The 22,036-nt window shown below is 43.5% G+C and overlaps 3 protein-coding genes across 6 annotated transcripts in view; 1 reads left to right on the top strand and 2 right to left on the bottom strand.

Moving 5' to 3' along the window:
• Positions 1-250: 250 nt before the first annotated feature.
• On the top strand, positions 251-6,601 carry LOC121857309 (WSC domain-containing protein 2-like). 3 transcript variants are annotated; one of them, XR_006087155.1, is made up of 8 exons: positions 251-446; positions 857-1,005; positions 1,271-1,394; positions 1,959-2,050; positions 2,280-2,672; positions 4,283-4,347; positions 4,478-4,621; positions 6,010-6,601. XR_006087155.1 is itself a non-coding variant. In XM_042353312.1 (5 exons), exons 1-5 carry the CDS (start codon positions 304-306, stop codon positions 2,624-2,626), a joined length of 855 nt encoding a protein of 284 aa, XP_042209246.1. In that variant the 5' UTR covers positions 251-303; the 3' UTR covers positions 2,627-2,759. The 3 variants fall into 3 exon arrangements, 1 of the variants encoding a protein (XP_042209246.1); XR_006087156.1 differs by lacking the exon at positions 4,478-4,621; XM_042353312.1 differs by lacking the exons at positions 4,283-4,347; positions 4,478-4,621; positions 6,010-6,601 and having other exon boundaries at positions 2,280-2,759.
• Positions 6,602-7,307: 706 nt separating this feature from the next.
• Positions 7,308-9,946, bottom strand: LOC121857511 (skin secretory protein xP2-like). The gene is made up of 2 exons (XM_042353597.1): positions 9,842-9,946; positions 7,308-8,204 (listed from the first exon to the last, which is right to left on the bottom strand). Exons 1-2 carry the CDS (start codon positions 9,944-9,946, stop codon positions 7,308-7,310), a joined length of 1,002 nt encoding a protein of 333 aa, XP_042209531.1.
• Positions 9,947-11,890: 1,944 nt separating this feature from the next.
• LOC121857296 (unconventional myosin-IXb-like) overlaps positions 11,891-22,036 on the bottom strand; it is a 116,214-nt gene continuing 106,068 nt past the window's right edge. The window contains exons 5-19 of one of the 2 annotated variants that reach the window (XM_042353288.1): positions 21,422-21,594; positions 20,984-21,143; positions 20,625-20,715; positions 20,282-20,447; positions 19,742-19,852; positions 19,326-19,447; positions 18,961-19,129; positions 18,470-18,643; positions 17,875-18,064; positions 17,561-17,732; positions 16,428-16,608; positions 15,845-16,080; positions 15,017-15,275; positions 14,551-14,650; positions 11,891-14,130 (exon numbers count right to left, since the gene is read on the bottom strand). In XM_042353288.1, coding sequence (XP_042209222.1) covers positions 13,964-14,130; positions 14,551-14,650; positions 15,017-15,275; positions 15,845-16,080; positions 16,428-16,608; positions 17,561-17,732; positions 17,875-18,064; positions 18,470-18,643; positions 18,961-19,129; positions 19,326-19,447; positions 19,742-19,852; positions 20,282-20,447; positions 20,625-20,715; positions 20,984-21,143; positions 21,422-21,594 — 2,471 coding nt within the window. In that variant the 3' untranslated portion in view covers positions 11,891-13,963. The remainder of the gene's footprint in view (positions 14,131-14,550; positions 14,651-15,016; positions 15,276-15,844; positions 16,081-16,427; positions 16,609-17,560; positions 17,733-17,874; positions 18,065-18,469; positions 18,644-18,960; positions 19,130-19,325; positions 19,448-19,741; positions 19,853-20,281; positions 20,448-20,624; positions 20,716-20,983; positions 21,144-21,421; positions 21,595-22,036) is intronic. The other variant, XM_042353294.1, reaches the window with a different exon arrangement.

Genomic DNA, 22,036 nt, shown 5'->3' with positions numbered 1-22,036 from the left:
TCTCTCTCCTGCCTGCACTGTTGTCTCTCCTTCCTGTCAGGTACTGTCTCTCTCCTTCCTGTCAGGTACTGTCTCTCTCCTTCCTGTCAGGTACTGTCTCTCTCTCCTTCCTGTCAGGTACTGTCTCTCTCCTTCCTGTCAGGTACTGTCTCTCTCCTTAATGATGGTTGTGCGTTTTTTTTACTACCATGAACTTTTGTTTTTCCGAGATTATTATGACTTTTCTTCAAACCTAACCTAACCTAACCATCTAACTTCTGTATAATTTCAGAACTGGGTCGACTTACCACAATAAACAACACGATGAATGACACGTCCGGAGATATGAACCACGTGGGCAAAGTCGACGGTGTGTTTACAAACAAAAGTCAGCTGATCAGTATAGTACAACTAGACTACACGAGGAAGTCGAAGATATTATGGCCTGAAGATCCACAGTGTTCGTGGTAATTATTTCCTTGAGTTGGTTTTACACCTTGTTTCACACTGTATCTAATATATCTATCTGTCTGTCTATCTATCTGTCTGTCTGTGTCTATCTATCTGTCTGTCTGTCTGTCTGTCTGTTACATACACGTAGCAAAGTTGCAGATTACTAATTCTTCTTTTATTCTTTCAACCTCTTTGGTGATCCCGTTCACCGTGTCCTCCTGCTACTGGTGATGTGAATGGCTTCCACATTCTCCTGGTCTCCGTGGTCTCCCTTGATTCGGCCTCTCCTGCTCTAATTCTCCCACGATACCTGTACATCCGTGTGCTTCTGATGATCTCCTGTGTTATGCTGGTCTCCGTTGATCTCCACCTCTTCATGTTCTCCTGGTGATGTGGGGAATGATTATGTGGCGTGACGGAGCAGGATGGAGGTGAGGTTCGGTGTGGAACTGAAGAGGGCGTGGTTGCTTTCCTTCCCTCGGTCAGGCAACACGTGGACTCGCTACCTGCTGGAGGCCGCCACGGGACTCTTCACCTCCTCCGTCTACAATTCCACTCACTTGAGGGGCCTAGGTGAGAGGGAGAAGAGGGATAGAAGAAGGGAGCATTGGAAAGGGATGGAGGAAGAGAAAGGGATGGAATAAGACGGCTGAAAAAGGAGGAGAGATTAATATATGTATGAAATAACACGAATTAATAACCTCATACTGACCACTGAAACATTTGAGTTCGAAAAAGTTTATCCAGAAAGACAGGGAGGTATTAGACATTAAAGGATTATTAATAGCTAGATGAGTGGGTAGAGAAGGAGAGGAGGTGTCAGTTGTGTTTCTCGCAGGGTACCTGGGAGAGAGTGAGCCTCCATGGCGGGGTACCACCTTCACTGTCAAGACCCACTCCTTTGAATCCCTCATCCGCCACCCTCACCTGCCTGTTGTCGCCATCATCAGGAGCCCGGCCAGGTGAGTCACCGACCCCTACACCTGAGACTATTCCTAACAGGTGAGTCTCGGCTCTTGAAATATAATTTTTGTTTATACTTTACACAACTGAACCTTTAAGCCAACTATTTTCAGTATTCATAGAAGAAAATTATCCCTGACGTTTAGAAAACTACATTTTTCTTGCCAGAATTAGTTTTCGCATTTTCATTTTGTGTTTTTTTTTCGTCCTGAACACCAGTTGACATCCACCCACACCGTCTCAACGACGCCATTTTAATTGTTTACATAGCGAACGTTTCCAATGAAAGTTTTCTTCTATACAATATTAGTTGTAAATTTTGTTTTAGGTGCGTCACTCTTGTCAAGTATTATCTCATTTGTTCCCATTAAGCTTATTTGTCTAATATCTTGTTACCGTGATATGTGTTTATTAACACGTCCCATGTTGCATAATATAAGTTGTTGTTGTCTCTACTTCTCCAGTAATTCTCCTCTCTAGGCTTTGAAAAGTCAGATGTCCGTATGTTTGTCAAAAATCCTTCATAAATGTCCATTAAGTGTTGGGTCACGGTGTGTCTCCAGGGCCATCCTCTCCTACTGGAACTTAAGCAACATGAAGCTCGCTTGGAGGAGGTTCAGAGGCTCCGTCAAGGACGCTTCCTACAAGACGGGAGGTAACTTCTTATACTCACCTTTTTTAGTTTCAATGGATAATTAACTTTAGCAAATTGGTTGGAAGGTTGATTTGATTTTTGAGAATATTTACCCAAATTTAATGCCATAAGTCCCATACCCACCTGGTATATGACTTGTTAGTAATGAGAATTGCGCTCTAATAAACACCTTCTAGCTTAAACCTTGTATTATGCTAACTTAACTTCATGAAATATTCATATCCAATAGGTTTCCATAAGTTCGTGAGGGAGAGGTTGGAGAAATGGAAATCGACCTACGTTAACGCCCTGAGGAACACCACCCGCCTCCATCTAGTGTACTATGAGCATCTACGAGAGGCGCCCTTGAGGGAGGTTCGTGCTATTATGACCTTCCTGGGGATGAAGCCCTCCGAGTCTCGACTGGCCTGCCTGGCGCGTCACCTGGAAGGGGTGGCCAAGGGTTCCCAGCGGGAGATGTACCCCTACACTGCCTGGGAGAGGGCCAGCTTCCAGCGTGCCATTACACAGGTCGACACCCTAGCCAGGCTCCGCGGGTTCCCTCCCCTCCCAGACTATCGCAGGTATAGGAACTGATGAAAAGTAATCTTGAGGACTCACCTGAGGAAATCCGAGGCGATAGGTAAGTGATAAGCAGAAAATGCACTTACGATAAGCAACATTTTTCACACATACGTTGAGTAACTATTTATGAACATGTGAAAATAAACAATATTGCAATAAGATATCACTAAAATCACCTATCTTATGTGATAGTCATCAAAGGATTCACACATAATGCATAATACATTCATTAACCACATGTGTATGTGTGTGTGTGTGTGTGTGTGTGTGTGGAGCCAGTAGTTGAGGCAGATTAACCATCTTCTGGTGGTCTGTGACATAAACATTCCTTCACTGTTGAACATTGTGCACCGCCAGGTTGCCATTGATGTTGAGAATCATACCCGGGTTAATCTGCACCACTGATCACTCTCCATGTTTTATGTGTCGTGGACAGTTGAGCTCTCACTCACAAACTCGACACCTTTCAAGGAGAACGTGTGGTAGCAACGCTCCTGGAGATTAACTTTTCATCATTCTTTGCTGAAATCCGCTTGATTATCCTTTTTTTTTTAAGACATAAATAACGCCACAGAACTGATTATTGTGTGGTATAAAAGTTCAGCAGCAGGAGGCAGCGTACACCTCGCAAGATGACTGTCAACACTAACGAAATTATCGCCCTGAACTCTACAGGTCAGTTCCCTGCCCAAATTTCTAAAGAATCATAAATTAGGTTTTATTTCTAATAGATATTATGAGAGCAAGTTTATATCTTTCTGTCAATAAGTCGGTTAAATACGTTTTCATTTTATTTTTCATTAGTAGAACAAAATTCTACTTACTTTGATTGGCATACAGTAACAGGCAGTAGATGACGTCACACTCTAACAACATCCAGCCAGTAATAATAAGGAAGAGAGCCATGCAGACGAGTGTGTGAGAGGTGGTGGGGTGTGTGAGAGGTGGTGGGGTGTGTGTATGTGTGAGAGTTGGTGGGGTGTGTGAGAGGTGGTGGGGTGTGTGTATGTGTGAGAGTTGGTGGGGTGTGTGTGTGTGTGTGTGTGAGAGGTGGTGGGATGTGTGTGTGTGTGTGGGGAGGTGGTGGGGGGTGTGTGTGTGAGAGAGGTGGTAGTGTGTGTGTGTGAGAGTTAGTGCAGCGTGTGTATGTGTGAGAGTTGGTGCAGCGTGTGTATGTGTGTTGATGCAGTGTGTGTGTGTGTGTCATCCTCCAGGTAACATTAAGGGGTTAAATGAACAGGTAAAATATTCTGGGGAGGGGAGGGGGGCGAGCTAATCATCAGGTGTTAAATTGCCGTTTATAGATAAGCTGGCGGTGTTGTCAGGACAGGAGGGTTGAGTGTCGCCCAGGGCAGGTGAGGCCAAGCGTGGGGTAGGTCAGGTGTATAGGAGTCGTAGAAAACAGGTTCGGAGGAGGAGGGAGGGTAGGGAAGATGATAGAGGGGGGAGAGTGAAGGCGAAAAGGAGATGAGATGGACGGATAGAATATCAACAGCAGGAAGGAGGAGGAGGAGTTGAGAGATAATTATGATGTCAGTGGGGATGAGAGAGTGAGTGAGAGAGATGAGTCGGGGGGGGGGGCACATAAGCAACTCACACACACACACATACACACACACACACTTGCCTCATAATGTTATAGATGTAAGAACGATATTTACTTCACAGATCTGGAGTCGGGGAGCAGCATCAGGGAGCCACAGAGTACGAGAGCCACACAACTTACTAAGCAGGTGAGTGTGTCTTCAATAACCTGTTCCCACGTCACTTACTAGTGCTACCTGCCACTAACATGCCCACACGCCACCTACTAGTGTCACCTGCTACTAACCTGCCCACACGTTACTTGTGTCTCCTTTGCAGTTTGGCCCATTGCCCCAATGGGCCACTTCTCTGCTGGTGCCATAGTGATCTGGCCCTCCCCGGCACTCTCAGACCAGGTAGTGAACAATGCTACACTCGTTGGCACTCAGATGGTCCTCAACACCACCCAGATGGATATAACAGGTGATGCTCTGGTGTTGATTAGTATAAAACCTAACCTAACCCAACCAAAACAATTTAGTGTCACCTTTACAATAACAACAATAGCATTACCATTCACTAAGACAAACGGATATAGATATGAATAACACAAGAGAATATAAACAAGTTCCATTTCGTCACATTGTATAAAAGTTGTGTGTTGTTTTTTGTGGTTCCATCTCGTGGGAGGAAAATACCGTGTCAATGATGGCAAGGTTTATTTCATCAACATCCATTTTTTTTTTGAGCGAAAGGGTATATTTTCCTCAGACATTTGGGGACAAAATACAACAAAAACTATACAGGGATTTTAATCTTAATGCACTCTACAGTCCTGAACAAAGATCCTGCTGATCGACGAACCCCGAGATTCAGACAAGTGAATTCGAAGCATTTATGAACAGAATAATACACCAGTGTCTGAATCTTGGGGTTTATGAAGCAGCAGAAGAGGCGACAGGACTTATGATTGCAGACGTAGGGAGTAAACAGGTTGACCAGGGTTTACTTCTCCATGGTGTTACGAGTTGGGGATTTAGAATATAGTTAAAAGTCTACCCAGATCCAACAGGCAACAAAAAAAACAAACAAAGACAATCGGACTATAAAAGGGTAGACAAAGGATGCGAGTTTTTGTTGTGTATAATAAAGTGCCATAAATTCCTTAACAAAATATTCAGCTTTCTATAATTTACCCTAAACCATACTTAACCTAAACATTAACAGTATATACATATTTATACAACATAAACAATTTTGAAGCAACTGGACGTGGGGGAGGCAATATAAGATTACAAATACTTAAGTGAGGAGCTGAGATGGCTGACGAGCAAGGCTGAGTATTGTAGAAGACGGTAAGTAGTCACTGTGCCGTAGGTTTCTAGGATAGGTGATCCTGTGGTCACTTCCCAGAGTAAACTGAACTCTCATCGAACTGGAGCTGACGAAGAAGACTTTGAGGAGGTGACGCAACAACCAGGATATGGAGAAGGGAAACCCCGGAGTGGTAACTAAGACGAGTCATACTCGTGTTTCGTCCCTAGATGGCGTTGCTCGTGGTGCTGGGTAGGTAGATCAGGACAATAGATGGCGTGGTTCGTAGTGCTGGGTAGGTAGATCATGACAATTGGTGGCGGGGTTCGTAACAATGGGATCTCCCGAAAACGTCATATTTTGGAGGTCAGGTTATCCAGTTGTTAAGTCAGCTCAGTATGTTAGTGACCTCAGTCAAGTACAGTCATCCTACACAGCCTTTGATTTCTTCCCCTACATGACGAGGATGTCCTCTTCACATATCATAGCGAAGAATACCAGTGTATGTAGATGAAATAAATACCTTTAAAAGTTGTATCATGTTACTTATGTTTCAGGTTCAGATGGCTTCCCCTAATATGTTTGGCGGCGGTGATGTTCGCAATCAACATGGGCGCTCACCCTCTCCCCTTCATCCTCGCCGCCGAATATGTTCCTACTAACGTCCGAGGCCAGGGAGCAAAATGACTACTTTTATTCCACACTTCACTATTATCTACATTACTGAAATGTTACCTTTTAAAATTCTATGTTTTTGTTTCTGCATTCGAAATCCAGTGATGTCTTTGTATGGTTGGGCAGGTGTGATCGGGTGGTCCTTGTGTTACTCTTCCTGCACCATCTTCTCCTTCCTGACGCTGCAGTTCCACAGTCCCATGCAGGAGATGCTGACGCAGGCAGGACTCTACTGATTCTACGCCAGTGTCAGCTGCATTGGTGTCATATTTACCTTCATTTTTGTTGAAGAAACTAAAGGCAAGACAGTTGGTTAAGGATAAAAGTGTGAACGCTTATGTCTTGGATGGCATTCCTGTTGAGGGACCTGACTGTCGTCCAGTTGAGTATTCACCTCAGCCGTCTTATTGTGCTGAGGTCATGTCAGAATCATTTATACCTGTACACAGCCTCACTGGTTAATACATTTTATAAATACAAGAAATTTGTTTCATATTCCAAACATATATTTTATGAAATATAAACTCATAGATCGTGCACAGGTCATGACCATAGTCATTCACCAAGGCGTCGTCTCCTGGCCAAAGATTATCATTGAATTTACTTAGAATAAATGCTCTCTTGATCAACAACTGTCTGCTGTTGTTTCTCTTGTGTTAAGGAGTTTACTATGAGCTGTCTCTAAAGCACTGGGGCTATTGTCATTGTCATTTTATGACACCTGATTTACACATATACGCCTTACAGAGTTTATCATGTGTTTATTTTATAATTTAGTATTGATAAGGATACTCAAAAATTTTCATTTTACACTTACAAAATCCTGTTACATTGGGTTTTTTCTTTTAGTTAGGTACTAAACTACAATAGTTAGTTACAAATTTACAGTAGTTGCTAACTGCACACCTTATTTATTGGGTGACAAGAAATAAAATAATTCTAAATGATTGTCACTTAGAATATTTCTGGTGCATTTCAAGGCAAGCAAAGGACAGTAATTTTTATGAGTAGGAGTATACAATATATGAGCAGTATCACAGTACATATGAAATTATTCCACAAAATAGACTGAAATAATAATCTAATTGTCCTTACAAGAACTGAAGGAACAGTTAAAGCATAAAAAATGATAGAAAATAAATTACAGTATTGTATGAGCACAATGATTTTAGATTCTCTATTAAGTGGAAAGTGCATTGCCGTGCCGTGTCGTGACCCTGGCGCCGCCTCCGTCCCTAGGAAGGCCCCTGGGATCGCGATTGTCCCTGGGTGAACCCCTGGGGGAGCTGCTGACCCTGTAAGAGCCCCGGAGCGGCGCCACCGTTATTGGCAGGCCCCCTGGGGGCATCAACGCCCCTGGGAGCGCTGCTGGGGTCGGGGTGTCCCTGAGTGAGCCCCTGGGGGCGCCACCGTCCCTGGGAAGGCCCCTGGAACCACCGTTGTCTGTTAGAGGACCCCTGAGGGCTCCGCTGTCCCTGGGAGGGACCCTGGGAACGCTGACTTCCCTGGGAAAGCCCCTGGGAGCGCCGCTGAACCTGTGAGAACCCCTGGGGGTAACACCTTCCCTAGCAGGGCCCCTCGGAGCGCGAACGCCCCTAACAGGGCCGCTTGGCGCGCCGCCTTCCCTTAGGGGTCCTGGGGAACCACTGCCCCTGGCAGGGGCCCCGATGGCGCCACTGCTCATGGCGGCGCCACTGCCCATGGCAGGGCCCTTGGGGGCGCCACTGCCGCTGGCAAGGCCCCTGGGGGCGCCGCCTTCCCTTAGAGGGCTCCTTGGGAGCGCCGCTGTCCCTGGGAGGGCCGTGGACGCGCTAGACCTGTAAGGTGTTGTGCTGACTGAGTGCTCTCTTCTCCTATTGGCTGTTGATTGGTGGGTAAAAAGAATATTCCACCAATCATAGTTAAGTAAGGGACTGCCGGAAGTTTGTAATATGACACTACGACCAAACATGCGAAAAGGCTCTTGGGGGCCCTTCGTAGGGTTCCTGGGGGGAGGCGTCTCCCCTGGGAGGGTCTCTGGGAGCGCTGCCGTCCCTAGGAGGGTCCCCGGGGGTCGCGTTCCCCCCTGGGAGTGTCCCTGGGAGGGTCCCTGAGGGGCTCAGATGTGTCTGGCAGGGTCCCTGGGGACGTAATCTCCCTTAGGAGGATCGTTGAGGAGGGTTCCTCCCAAGGACCTCGACGCCCCAAGGGACCCTCCCAGGGTCGGCGCCACTCTCAAGGGACCCTACCAAGAGCCTGAGGGGCCTTATGGCATGCTTGATCGTAGTGTCATTATATTACATACTTCCAACAGTCCCTTACTCAGCTATGATTGGTGGACTATTCTTTTAACCAACCAAGCAACAGCCAATAGGAGAAGAGAGCAGTCAGTCAGCACAACACCACAACTTATGTTTTCCTGTTGGATATTATTCTCCGTTACGTTATTCAGGATGAGATTATACTAGAAATGTGATGGGCGGCGGTGTATATATTTAACGTTGCATCTCCCAAAGTTCGAAATAGCGCAAAAACTACTGAATCAGAGGGCCTTACAGGTCTGGCGCCCCCAGGGACTCTCACAGGGCGCCACTAAGACCTTACAACATGGACGCCACTAAGACTTTACAACAAGGGCGCCACTAAAGGCCCATCCACACTGGGACTCATGTGTGCCGTGATGCGCATGGTGTTGCACTGGATTTTTTTTCGTGTTGCGTGAGGCCTGCACGCACTGATCTAGGTGGGCTGTGTGTGCCTTGAAGTAGAATTAAAATGTGGGGTAAAATACTAAAAAGAACAAACAAACCTTTTCAAAACCTTCCCTAACTTTTCCAGTGTTATGACGGTACCGAGTGCTAGATCATTCAAGACTAGACTTGACCAACACTGGAGCAGGTATAGGTGCACTCAGGAGCCAGTATATGCCCAGTACGTGCCAACAGTGTGCCTCTGTTACGCATTGTCGGCAAGTACTGGGCATATACCATTGTACTGTACTTGCCTCAGCAGATACTGAGGCAGTGTGGCCTACACTCAACCACCTTATCTACCGTAAATAATATCAGAGCTGGGTTGACTGGAGATGCCCATTGAGTGGACCAGAGAACCTTAGGATGGGAAGCGAGCGGTGGAGCCTCCTCACCCCACTATGGCTATGTAACAAACAAGGTTAAGTAAACTAACACTTCAGGTCATTTTTTTATTTTGTTATTATTATAAAGTTCGTCATCCGTTGTATTTTTATCCCTACAGAAGCACATACTGTACTGTCTTGTTTTATTAAGTAGTGTGGTAATAATTCTATTCTGAAGTAATTCACAAAAAAAAAACATTTTTCCACATCTGACACACATCTCACACGATCTTATCCTCACGGCCTTACTTTCACCAATAACAAGTAAAAACAATGAAACATTACAGAACTTACTTGAAATTTTCACAAATACTATATGTATATATATATGTCATAATTTCACTCATTGCCGACATCCTTACCTCTTTCTATTCATATGTGCTTCCCGACTCTCTAAATGTACTTTATACAGCTGCACATACATGATGCACTGGTGCGTCCACACTAGGAAACGAGTAGAGCTGTCGTGTGGTACATGGACGCCACAGTGTTCGTGTGTTGTGAGACTCCCACTGTGTTGGTGGGGTACGACGTGAGTCCCGAGTGACGGAATCGATGGTCGTCACTGTCAAGTACTCACGTCACTGTCCGGTACTTACCCTGAGTGATGCGACAGTTACAACGGCCAGGCGGCGGTGAGCGGCTGCGACGAGGGTGAAGGCGGCCTGAGCTCGCCACCCCGAAAATTTTTTCTTTGGTTCCATGTGCAACTGTCAAGAGGCGTGTAGGGGAGGGGACACAGCCAGTAAAGAGAGGCTGATGTTTACCCGAGAGGAAGGTACGGGGAGAGAGAGAAACCCAAGCGGCTAACGAGCCGATCAGTGACAAAGAGGATAAAAGTATAGGAAGGAGAAGATTGTAGATTGTGCTGATGCTTCCTGAAGACGGTAACAGTCAAAGAACATTACCCTGCAATATTAATTAATCATCACTACTTCCAGTCTTACTAAAAAAATTGTGTCAGTCATGGGACGAGGCGAGTCAAAAATAAGATAGTTTCACATGATCATTATATAGAGCTCATCTAGGCGTGACATACTGTATTTCATGATGGATAATACTCTTTCAAACTCCAGTTGAATCAGATTTCAGGAATAAATCACAAAAGCCAGATACAGCCACTACAACCCTTATCAGGAGAACCAATACATTTGTTTGTTCCTGGCAGAGTTGTCCTACATCCTTGTGTTAGTGAACCCTTGACTCTGGCTAATACTAAGCCCCTTGAACCTCTTATTGAACCCCGAAATCTGTTAACCCTCTGAACTTGTTACTGAACCTATAACTGAACCCTGAACCTGTGACTGAACCCCTGAACCTGTGACTAACCCCATTACTAAACCCCTGAACCTGTTACTGAACCCTGAACCTGTTACTGAACCCCTGAACCTATAACTGAACCCTTGAATCTGATTGAACCCCATTACTGAACCCTCGAACCTGTTACAGAACCCCTGAACCTGATGATTACTGACCCTCCTTTCAGTAACCGATAGATTAAAATGACATTATTTTTCTTCGTTTAATAATATGACACGACTCTACGTAACTAAAGTATTATATCTACTGAGCTTAATTCACTTCTTTCCTCCCAGATATTTCCCCGGGTTATATTTTTTGGTATAACATCTTTAGTAACTGGTTTAAAAGTATTATAAATTGAGTATTATAAGTTTAAATTTTCAATAAAAAAAACATAACTTAGGTAATAACTTCAATCGAAATATTTTAGCGTTGGAAAAATTCTTAATAGTATTTTTTACGTATTAATTCTCAAGAAAGTAGGTATACATCAGCACTTAAGGGAAGGTAATATAATATAGTTAACTCCTAGTCTTCCACCATGTTTTGATTATAATATACCAGGGTTATATTGGACACTTTACCTATAAAGACGTAAATTGTATTGATATGTAAGGTAATTAAAGGCGTTGTTGTCTCGGGTAAGCTGGCCATTTTAATGAGTCATATTAGTTAAAGGGTTTATTTATAATCTCGTGGTTTATATTTAAGGGTTTATCACTTGAGGTTTATGTTACTTTGGATTGAGAGAATGTGGTAGGTTTATTATGATCACTTTAACTCTGGTTTGTCATGTGCGGTTTAAATACTCAAAACCAAATTGTATCTCTAAGGAAAGATTGAAATTCATTTAAGATTATCTAAATGAATTTCTTTGTACTGTGAAAGTAGTCTTGGTCGCTTTTGAATATATATAGATGAGCTGAACAGGTGTGTAAACATGGAGAGCTGAACAGGTGTGTAAACATGGAGAGCTGAACAGGTGTATGAACATGGAGATCAAAACAGGTGGAGAGACTGAAGGAGAAGTTAATGACTGTAAGAGAGATGAAAACAAAGATATAAACAACAATAACAACAACAACAACAACAACAATAATAACAACAACAGGTTATGGAGGAGGGAAGACAAAGCTGAGTAATGGACAGGAGCTTATAGACAGACTAAGCTGGAAGGTCAAGAACACAATTACCCTTTAAGGTAGGTAGATAGGTGGATAGGGACAGGGGGGAGGGAGGAAGGGGGAGGGGAGGGGGGGAGGGAGGGAGGGAAGGAGGGAAGGAGGGAGGGGAGGAGGAGGGAGGGAGGAGGGAGGGAGGGAGGGGGAGGGAGGAGGAGAGGAGGGAGGAGGAGGAGGAGGAGGATGAAATAAGTTTTCTAAGCTTATTTGGCACATGTCTCAACCAATGACGCTTAACATAAATGCTTCCATAAATTCATAAGTATCCTCCTATTATTCTTTTTTTTTTTTAAATCTGATATTTTTTTTATAACTTTTTTGTTTTATATTTTTATCCTGAATACACATACAGAGCCAGTGACGTATTTTTGTTTATGTTTTTGCACCTGACTGGCTGTTGGTATCGGGAGCAAGTGTGTGTCTTGAAGCATGGCGGAGCATTCTTCAGAGAGAGAGAGAGATAGAGATGAAGAAAAAGAGAGATAGAGAGAGATAGAGAGAGAGAGAGAGAGTGTGCTTGATTTGCTTACTTCACGCGAGTGTTGTTCCTACTTAAGTGTGACATTTTTTTAACACTGTCAACGCTAACTTACACGCAAGATATTATTGTACACACGACACAAGAGTATGCTGAGTATTAGTAAACACGAACCACAAAACTGTACAACACTATATACACACACCGGTATGTACACCTTGAGCACATCCTCGCCTGATTATGGCCACTGGTTGGGAAGGTTATCTTAGCAGGAGGGACTTGGGGGAATGGTTGAGTGTAAGGAGAGAGAGTGAGAGAGAGAGAGAGAGAGAAAGAGAGATGATATATGTGAAAGGTGAACTAGATGCAACGTGGGAAGTGGTGTTGGGGGTAAACGAGACACAAGGTCGAGATGAAACGAGCGATTGATGTGAAACGGGGAACAGGGAATGTAAACAAGAGTAAATTGGACACGAGAAGAAAAAAAGGGATGAAAAGGCAAAAAAAAAAAAACTGCGAAAGGGTGACAGTGAAATGCAAGGTGTGAGTGAAACAATTTACTTAGGGTGAAACTAAAGGGTTGGGAGTAAATAGAGATGGAATAGATTAGAAGCTGAGTAACGGGTTGAAATGGGTGACTGTGAGGTGATGGATGAAACAAGTGAATGAAGAAAATGTATTAACTGGTATGAAACAGGAAATGTAGTAAAATATAATAATTAGGATGAAACAAGTGAATGGAATAAATATGATAATTTGAGTGAAACAAATGACGAAGTTGCAAAGGTATTGGAAGTTAGTGAGAGAGAGAGAGAGAGAGAGAGAGAGGATAAAGCACTCGGCAACGATGACAGACAGACAGACAGACATAGTTGATGGGATGATAAAGAGATGCAAGGGAGTGGTGGCATTCAAGCCTCACATTACGGGGTTAACATAAGATGATAATACTGTGGAGTACTTCGAGAGACTAACAAGAAGGGTCGGGAAGGATGAAGACTTACAAGCCAGAGAGAGCACACGACACGGGTTCTAAAAGCTTGTAGCACCAACTTTAAGGGGTCGAAATGCGTTTATCATCAATGTCACTTACTCTTAGAATCTGTAAAAGATGTAGTAACAAATTTCTTACTTTTTACAATATTCGACGACATACATAAGTAACGAGGTATATCAATAAACTTATAAAAATACCTAACAATATTGGCACATACAAATATATATTTACAGGAATCCTTACTCAGTTATACACTGCTAATAGGACACACATACGGTGGTCGTGGACGCTGGTAGTAGAGGGGAGGGGGGCGGCACCACTGGTCCGGGGGCGGGAGGGGGAGGACTGGTTCCGCCATTCTCTGAATAACATCACATTGCGTTAATTCATCTATTTCGCACAAGTCTTTATCTAACACATATAAACAGAGATTAGTTCACTTTGCGCACTGATGAGCGTCAACATAAGCTTCTGATTTGTTGTGATATCCCGCGTACACCGAGTGCCACACCACTCACGGCTCTGTGAGTCCTCGTCTCACCAACTTATAGGTGACGACTTGAGAGTGGTGTGTCATAGCCCTGCTGATCACAGTGAGTTGCTTCGAGCCTCCCCAAGACGTTCGGCCACTGCTGTGACTTCTGTCTAAAGATGACAAAACATCGTTAGAGCTCAGCGAGACGTCTCCGCTTTTGTCGCACGATTTTCACCTCTCCGCCGAGGCTTTCCACCTTAAGCGACACATGACTTGTTGACGGAGACTTTATATGTTGACTCCCGGCTGAGCTGAAGGTTTGAGCTCCATGTACTGGAATGGAACGTGGAAGGAGTGGCCCTGATGATCGACGAGGAGGTGACCTCGCCGGGGGGAGGCGCCCACTACCACCACTGACTCCCCCTTCAGTAGTACCGTGTCGCTCCCACCTTCCTCTGTACATAGAACATAAGAGAATTACCATTAACACTTAAACACCACGAAATTCTTTTATTTCTTCTTCATAAAACTAACAGTTTTGTGAAGTAATTTGGGAAAAATGTTTTCAGATACGAAATTGATATTAATAATGGCTATCAAATATCATTATGTATGGACGTATTTTGTCTACTTCAGTAGCCATAACTGGCCTGAGAAGATACTCATGTATTGAATAAAACAATTTATCAAGAATACCATTAACAACAAAACAGCAAAAGTGTTAAGAAAAATTAAATGAAAGGTAGTCACCGTATCTAAGGACATTCAATTTTTATCAGTAACTTATATCTTGCAAGGTTGATTCTAGTAGCACAGAATAACAGACATTCTTTAACTTGATGACATATTCAAGAGAGGAAGGGGGCTGGACTCACCAGGGAAGTTCCTCTTCATGACCCGTGTCTGGGGGTAACCCATCTTGTGGTTCCCGCTGATGGTGTACGACCTACTGGGGGGTACCGGCGGCGGCCTCTCCTGCACCAGGACAGTTACGTTTAGGGTCAGTATATTTCACTTTATTAGATCATTGTTCTGTCCTATACCGCAAAACATCACGGTTGATTTTGGTGTGAATTTTTTTTTTTTTTTTTTTACCTTTATAATTGTTTATCTTATGGTAAAGCTCTCTAAGTATAATCATGAGTCATACACACACACACACACACACACACACAGTACTGTGGATAGTAACTAAATCTAAAGTGTATAGGTTAACTAAGAAATAAGTAAGATGAAATATAAACATATACCTTGATCTATACACTACCTCTATAAAGAGTAAATTTCACTGCCACTAAAACCGACAGAGATGTCATTGTGTGTAACCTGCTGTAAACTTACCAGGTCCAGACCAAATAACGAACAGGTCTGTTGGATGGTCTTCTGGTCACATCGGTCCATCACGTCGGGCGGGGGGGTTCCTGCTATGGGTTGTGGGCGTGGGCGAACAGTGCGTGAGCGAGCTCTGAGTTCAAGGTTCCTCTTGAGCGTGGGCCACCTCCGTCTGAAATGCCAGCCACGCCACACAGACTGCAAGAGGGTCGCTGCCCGGTGTCTCATCTCTATCCGTAACATCTCCAGCTGCTGTCTCGCTCCCTCACTGTCATAGAGAGATAGAGAGGAAGTTACAGATAACATTCACAAGTCTCCATTGACTGAACAAGAGGAATAGAATAAAATACAGTGATCGCGGGCACGTTCGTGCCCTTGTGAGAGTTTGAACGCTCGTGACAGCGTACAGCGAATGAGGGTGTGCAAAGTCCGTAGACTTGCATGGTTAATTAGGGTGTGCCAAGTCCGTAGACTTGCATCGTTTTCCATTGTAAATAAAATGGCTAATTAATGCCTTCCTAAAGAAACCATTGACATGGGACCAGGTTTGTTCCACTATACGAATTTTTTGCGATTTTTCCACCAAGTTTGATGAAAAAAGATTGTGCCGTTTCAGCTGCCCAGAACAGACACACACACACACACACACACACACACACACACGGCTATTCCTACAGTATATGAGATAATGTAATCTGTGACGTTTCAAATTTTAATATAACTTCAACCCCCCAAAAGATTTTATTTGTCAACAAGTTTCATGATCTAAATCAGATTGAAAGGAGCTATTCTGACTTTCAACTTTTCGCCTGATAATGACAATTACATTAATTTTACCTGAGAAATATATGTCGTTTGCCGAGCGCCCACTGGATGGCCACTGTGGAGGACTTGTTTATGTCCTCCAGTGATCTCAGAAAGTACTCGAGGATGAGCTTGCAGTCGTCCACTGTCTTATCCTCGATGCGACGCAGCTTCTTGAAGGGCACCAGTAACCGATAGCGTATGTTGAAAGTCTTAAATCGCATGCGGTGAGGATAACCTCCTGCCATCAAGTTGACTGTCTCCAACACCTGGTAGTGAGAGTCATAGGTCACACTCTTAGTTATGTTATGACAGGACACTAATGTGTGTTTTCCTATGCACTGCTGATCAATTTATTGCCTTGGGCATGCAGTTTAGAGATTCTTCCTATACAAATCATCAAACATTAAGCAATTGTGTGAAAAATTAACACTAACCTGAATATCAGCTTTGTAAAGGGCAAATATAACCATCATATATTAGTTTCCTTCCATGAATATAAAGTTTCTTTGCATGTGTAGTAAGGCCTTTCTTTATACAAGTTGTCGAATGTCGACCCCCTATTAACACCTTCCGTCACCTGTCTATCTCTGTAAAACCCAAGAGCGTCACCTACCTGGAGTGCGCGGATCTGCTTGATGACAGTAGCACGATCGAACATAGCGGCCTTCTCTGAGCAGTTGGAGCGTAAACAGCGGATAAAGTGGGGCTTAGCGTGTACCAGCGTCCTCAGCAGGTTGTCCAGGCGGGTATGGAAGTCCTGCGTCAACGTCGACACCGGTTCGTCACCATTTTGTCTAGGTGAAGGTAAGGGAGAGGCTGATTAAATGTTACGTTGGTAAACACGAAAAGAAATACTTGGTAAACATTGCTATTACTGTACAATCTATATTTTTATTCATCTGTCCCAACTTAAAAACTCTGTGTAGTGGCGGCAATAAAATCTCTGTTTGGACGAGAGTATTGTTAAGAACATCCAGGGATTAATGTGGTTCTAAAAGGTCATTCTCTTCTCACATGGTGCTGGTCATCTGCTCTATTGTTCCATTGACAAAAGAAGCAAGAATACTTGATATATCCAGCTTGTAGTCCAAGCAAGAGTGTTAGCATCTTAAAGTCTCCACCTACAATCAGCATTGCCAGGTGTATCCTCAAGTGTTTTGTTAGACTACTAATATTTTATGTTTTTGTAATGTTGAGTAGATGTTTATTTACTAACGAGGTCATGCTGATTACGAATCTGACAATGGTTTTGTCATACTCACGATAGTTTTTGAGAAATGACAGATTATACAAATATTTATATGTAGTAGTTATAGTTATATTATTTATAGTTTATTTTATGGATCATTATCTTCAAATAAATATTAATATACATAGTTATAACAAATACCTATAAATATTGATTGAAATTCAACAAATTCCCGAATATATGATATTTTTTTGTTCCCTATTTTCATCAAAAACTATTGACAGTATGACTAAACCATTGTCAGATTCGTGATCAACATGACCTAATTATTAAAGAAACGTAAAAAATTACCTAAACAAAATTTTTGGCAGAGATAAATATATTTAACTATCTCTTTCTCTATCAATGTGTTACCTTTCTATCTAATTATCCATTTATCTTTCCATCTATCTAAATATCTATCCACGTCGAGCAGATGCCTCAAACATCCACCCGACTTTTGTTTTCTAGCACAGTTTACACAGTCATGCCACCTGCCACCTTGAGCAACTACTCACAGATCTGTATGCGAGGTGGGGCTGATGCGGAAGGAGACGCCCCTGGGCACCGGGTCTTGAGAAAAGAGAGCCTTCAACTCTGACCCGAAAAGATGCGTCGCGAAGCCGAAGTTACACGATTGCTTGTGAAAGACGCACACCAGGTCGTCGCTGATGATGTCTCGGTTGGTATCTGAAAGAAATTAAGATTAACACAGTGTGAATATAGTTATACAGCATTTGTGTCTGGAAATTTATCGTTCCTACAAACAATATATTCGTAGTGTGGCAACAGTTAAGACATTCTCACCTAACCCAGTTTTCACTTGGCTTACCGAGGAAGTCTGAAGCATCATAGATGACTCTACTGGCGAAGTGGTGGATGCCAAACGATCTGATGTGGTTGGCCTTAGGCTCGAATAATCTCATATTGCCTTTGTGTTGGACTTTGACCTTCTGGATGTAGCTCTCAGGGGTGCCTCTCACCGACCCCTCCACGTCCAGCATACTCAGTAAACCCGTGCGCTGTGGACGTAACACTACCGTCAGTGTTTATTGTGAGGAGGGAGCATTACCAGGTGGACATAATAAAATAGGAGGAGTATAAAAATATAAGCTTAATAAACAGTACGAAGGGAACATAAACATGTTAGCATTATATACCAGGAGGAAAGATTACCTCTAGGTGAGTATGTTAACTCACGAGAAAGACCCATCACTCATCTACAGGTAATAAGGGAAGACAATCAGAAAAGGTTGATAACTCGTGAAGGGGCGTGAAAAGATACAGTGAATGACATCGTCTAACAAGACTTCATGTTTATCTATTTATTATTATGATCATAATATACAGTAATACATAATGAAATTCAATGTACAAAAAACTGTTATGACTTACAAAAACCATTAATTCTTTGACTCGGAACTTACCAAGGACGATATGAGATCAATACATGGCACGTTGTCGACATAATCGACTTCGACCTCGCAGGTAATACCCTCCTCTCGACATGACTCGATAGATGACTTGAAGATGTGAGTGTTGTAGAAGTGTTGCATCGTCTCAGCACACAGGTTGATGCACAGGTGTTCCAGGTGGGACGGCTGGGGGTGAGGAAGGGAGAGATATACAGGTGTTCAGTGGATTAATAACACACACCTGACTAAGCATTATGTTACTTTACCTGTTTGAGTAATGATGATAGATGAGTGAACTGATATCACAGTGTTTACTCAATGTCATAATTGTTATTTTTTTCAACAGGTTTCAACTTCTATAAATATGGCTGGCTCAATGAGACACACGAGGAGTTCTTGGGAAATATGAGACATCTGGCAAATTCTTCATAACCAATGAGATAAATTATCCTCCCCTCAGCATCAGTGAAACACAAGACCAATATAGCTGCTGAAACACACACCTTAGGATCCTCGAAGCCAAACATGTCGAGGATGCCGATAAAGCCGTCCGTGGCGTGCTTGACTGCGTTGTTAAGGACGCTCATGGACTTGGAGGCCTTGGAGCCAGCCGTGCCTACCGTGGACGCGTGCTGGGACGCCACCTCGGCCTGGTGGTGCACGCTCTCGTTGCTGTAACATAACAACACGGTGATTAAACTGCCTTAATACAAGTTAAGCTGATCAGTGTACCAGAGTCAAGTATCCCCACATAAGCTGATCAGTGTACCAGAGTCAAGTATCCCCACATAAGCTGATCAGTGCACCAGACTCAGCATACCGAAAGTCGTGTATCCAGGTGATCAAAGTAAGGGCGGAGAGGACTCACCTGTCGGAGGAGAGGGTGCCTGAGGTAGAGCCAAGCCGTTTGAGGGAGTTGGCACGGCGGACGATGGTGGCGACGGTCCGGCAGTAGAGGGCCTTAGCCAGGGCGTCCCGGGTCATGTTCGACTGAGGAAGAAGAGCAAAGTAAGCTGTCGAATACTGCGAACTAGAGGGAGGGTAAAGTAAACAATGTGAGAGTTGCGAGACTTTTTGGAAATTTTATCGTATTCTCATTTGATCTTCGTTGTTTGTTAATGGCAGGTTAGGCTCTTGACTTAAGACAACACTCTGATATGAGCGACTAGAAATTAAACTACTTTCTAACTTCAATATCAATGTATACGTTACATAACAAAGCACAATTAGTACAGATGAAAAAAGGAACACTGGAAGACAAGCCGAGAGAGGGAGTGTACTGACCATGTTGGCGTCACACATGGACTTGACGAGCTGGCCACGAACATTGTGTGTGCGGGTGGTTAGGCCTCGGTACAGCGCCGCCGACGATACCCCCAGCAGCGCCGCCACACTCTGACGGTCACAACACACACGCTCTAATGTCAATTGTCAACATACATTACCTGATACTACTATAATATCTCGATAAATTCACAGGAAATAAAAAATTGTTTCAGAACTGATATCCGAATAGCAGAGATTCAGGCACTCATGTTGTGTTGGTTAACAGCAAACCCACACATGCATCGATTAAGACAAGAGACCATTTCCAACACTTGTTTATACACCGAGACTGAATAAGTCACTCTACTCTTCCTCTGTAATGTCTACGAAAGGTTGCTTATTGTACTATGGTAATTTGTGTGGGTTTGCTGATGAAAAACTGCACGTAAAAAAACAACACTTTCAACATGGCACCAATGCGACATGTCTAAAATATTTGCAACATGGACATGATTTTTGATTGAGAAGAGATGACGGAGTATAAGTCTGGAGCAATACCTTGAGCTCATGACTGCCACCCTGGATATCGACCTCGAGTCCCTGGCCCTCGATGAAGGTGACGTTACCCAGCAGGAGGACAGCTGCCAGGACCCGCACCACATCCAGGAAGGGGATCCCCAGCACGCCCAGGCAGGCCTTCCACGACTCGAACCTGAGGGCACACCTACGTCAGTTACACAGTGATCCTGCTGGGGACAGTCTTATACTTAGTTAAACATAATAATAATAACAAATGCGTGTGTGCGGGGGAGGGGGGGATGCATTTAATGATATCCATGTGTATTTACCTCTGCCTCTTCCCCCTCCTCCCCCGTAAGAGTAAGTGGGAGTGAAAACTGACCTGCGGGCGTCCTCAGCCTCGTCCTGCCGCACGTCCCCCTCACTCAGGTACCGTAGTGTCCTCACACTGTGTCCTTCCAGGTGTAACTTGGCTGAGGAAAAATAACACACTATTACGCACACCCTTACACGTCACACCCCGTCACACCTCTCTTACAGCCCCACCTAATGGCTAATGGGGACGGTGTTCTAAGAGAAAAGAACAATGGTACAGTAACACCTTTTTCCCTTATCATACTGTATGAATGAAATGAAATCAGATTATTACGGTTTTATTAACATTATATTAAGTCATTCTCGGTCTATAACCTTGGACTATTTTGTTTTGTTCCAGGTGCCTCATGCATCTGGTTGACTGACCTCGCTCCTCCTGCGTGAGTCCTGCCAACATCTGGTAAAATATGTGGTAGTTCTTCTCGTCAGGCAGCGGCCGCACCACCCGTGTCTGGTCCAGGAAGTAACAGTGGATCTTGGTCCTGTAAAGCGCCCCATCTGTCACCTGCACCTCTATGAAATGACCCTACGGAGGTGAGACACTGCTTTAGTCACCTTATCTTGTCAATGGCAATATCAATATATATTAAATTAACTCATAACTAAAATTGGATGTAGAATATTAAACATATATTGATGTTGAGGCGAAATGGTTGGAGACAGTTGGAGGACGAACGAAGTTCCTGATATTAGATGAATCTTTGTAGTAAAATTTGTACAAACATGATATTATTTTATAAAAAAATTATCAAATTAACTTGCACAATGGAATAAAGAAAAGTCAGATAACTGAGGATGACTCACAATACGACTAGATTCCGAGTTGGACCTGGTCTTTGCGGAGCCGAGAGAACGAAGCACTGTGAAAGCTGCTGCCAAGTGCTTGAAGGCATCCGTCTCGGGCCCGCCGCCCGCCACGTCGAACAGCTGCCGCAACAACAGCATCGACGTGTAGGTCTTGCCCGACCCGGAAGCACCTGAGGAGAAATAAAGGTGAATATTTTCTTGCCAAAATAACAACTGCTTGAGGTGATAAATGTAAAAACCGAATAAGTGACAAAAGTATTGATTCTGTAGAACTTTTATCGTCCAGTCCACAGAACCTGACAATATCTGCTTTATTGTGTTGATATCTCAAAGTGAAAGAAAGATTCACAGAAAACACATTAAGGATTCTTCAAACGTAATGATGAATTGTTGCTTCAAAATGAACAAAATGAAATAATATGTATCTTTCTTTCTAGTACAATAAGGAATAACCGGGTGGCACTGAGAAGACCTGAAGAAATATACCAGAATATCAGGGATAACTCTTTATAACAGTACGATAACATAGAATGAAATAGATATAAATATACGTCGTGTGCCATGATAACACGGACTAGTTAGATGGAGTGGTGGCAGAGAAGCATAGGAAGT

This window comes from Homarus americanus, unplaced genomic scaffold (genome assembly GCF_018991925.1).
Source record: "Homarus americanus isolate GMGI-L3 unplaced genomic scaffold, GMGI_Hamer_2.0 scaffold54347, whole genome shotgun sequence".
NCBI lineage: Eukaryota > Metazoa > Arthropoda > Malacostraca > Decapoda > Nephropidae > Homarus > Homarus americanus.
The sequence above is the reverse complement of the archived record's forward strand: the minus strand, read 5'-3'. Positions and strand labels throughout refer to the sequence as shown.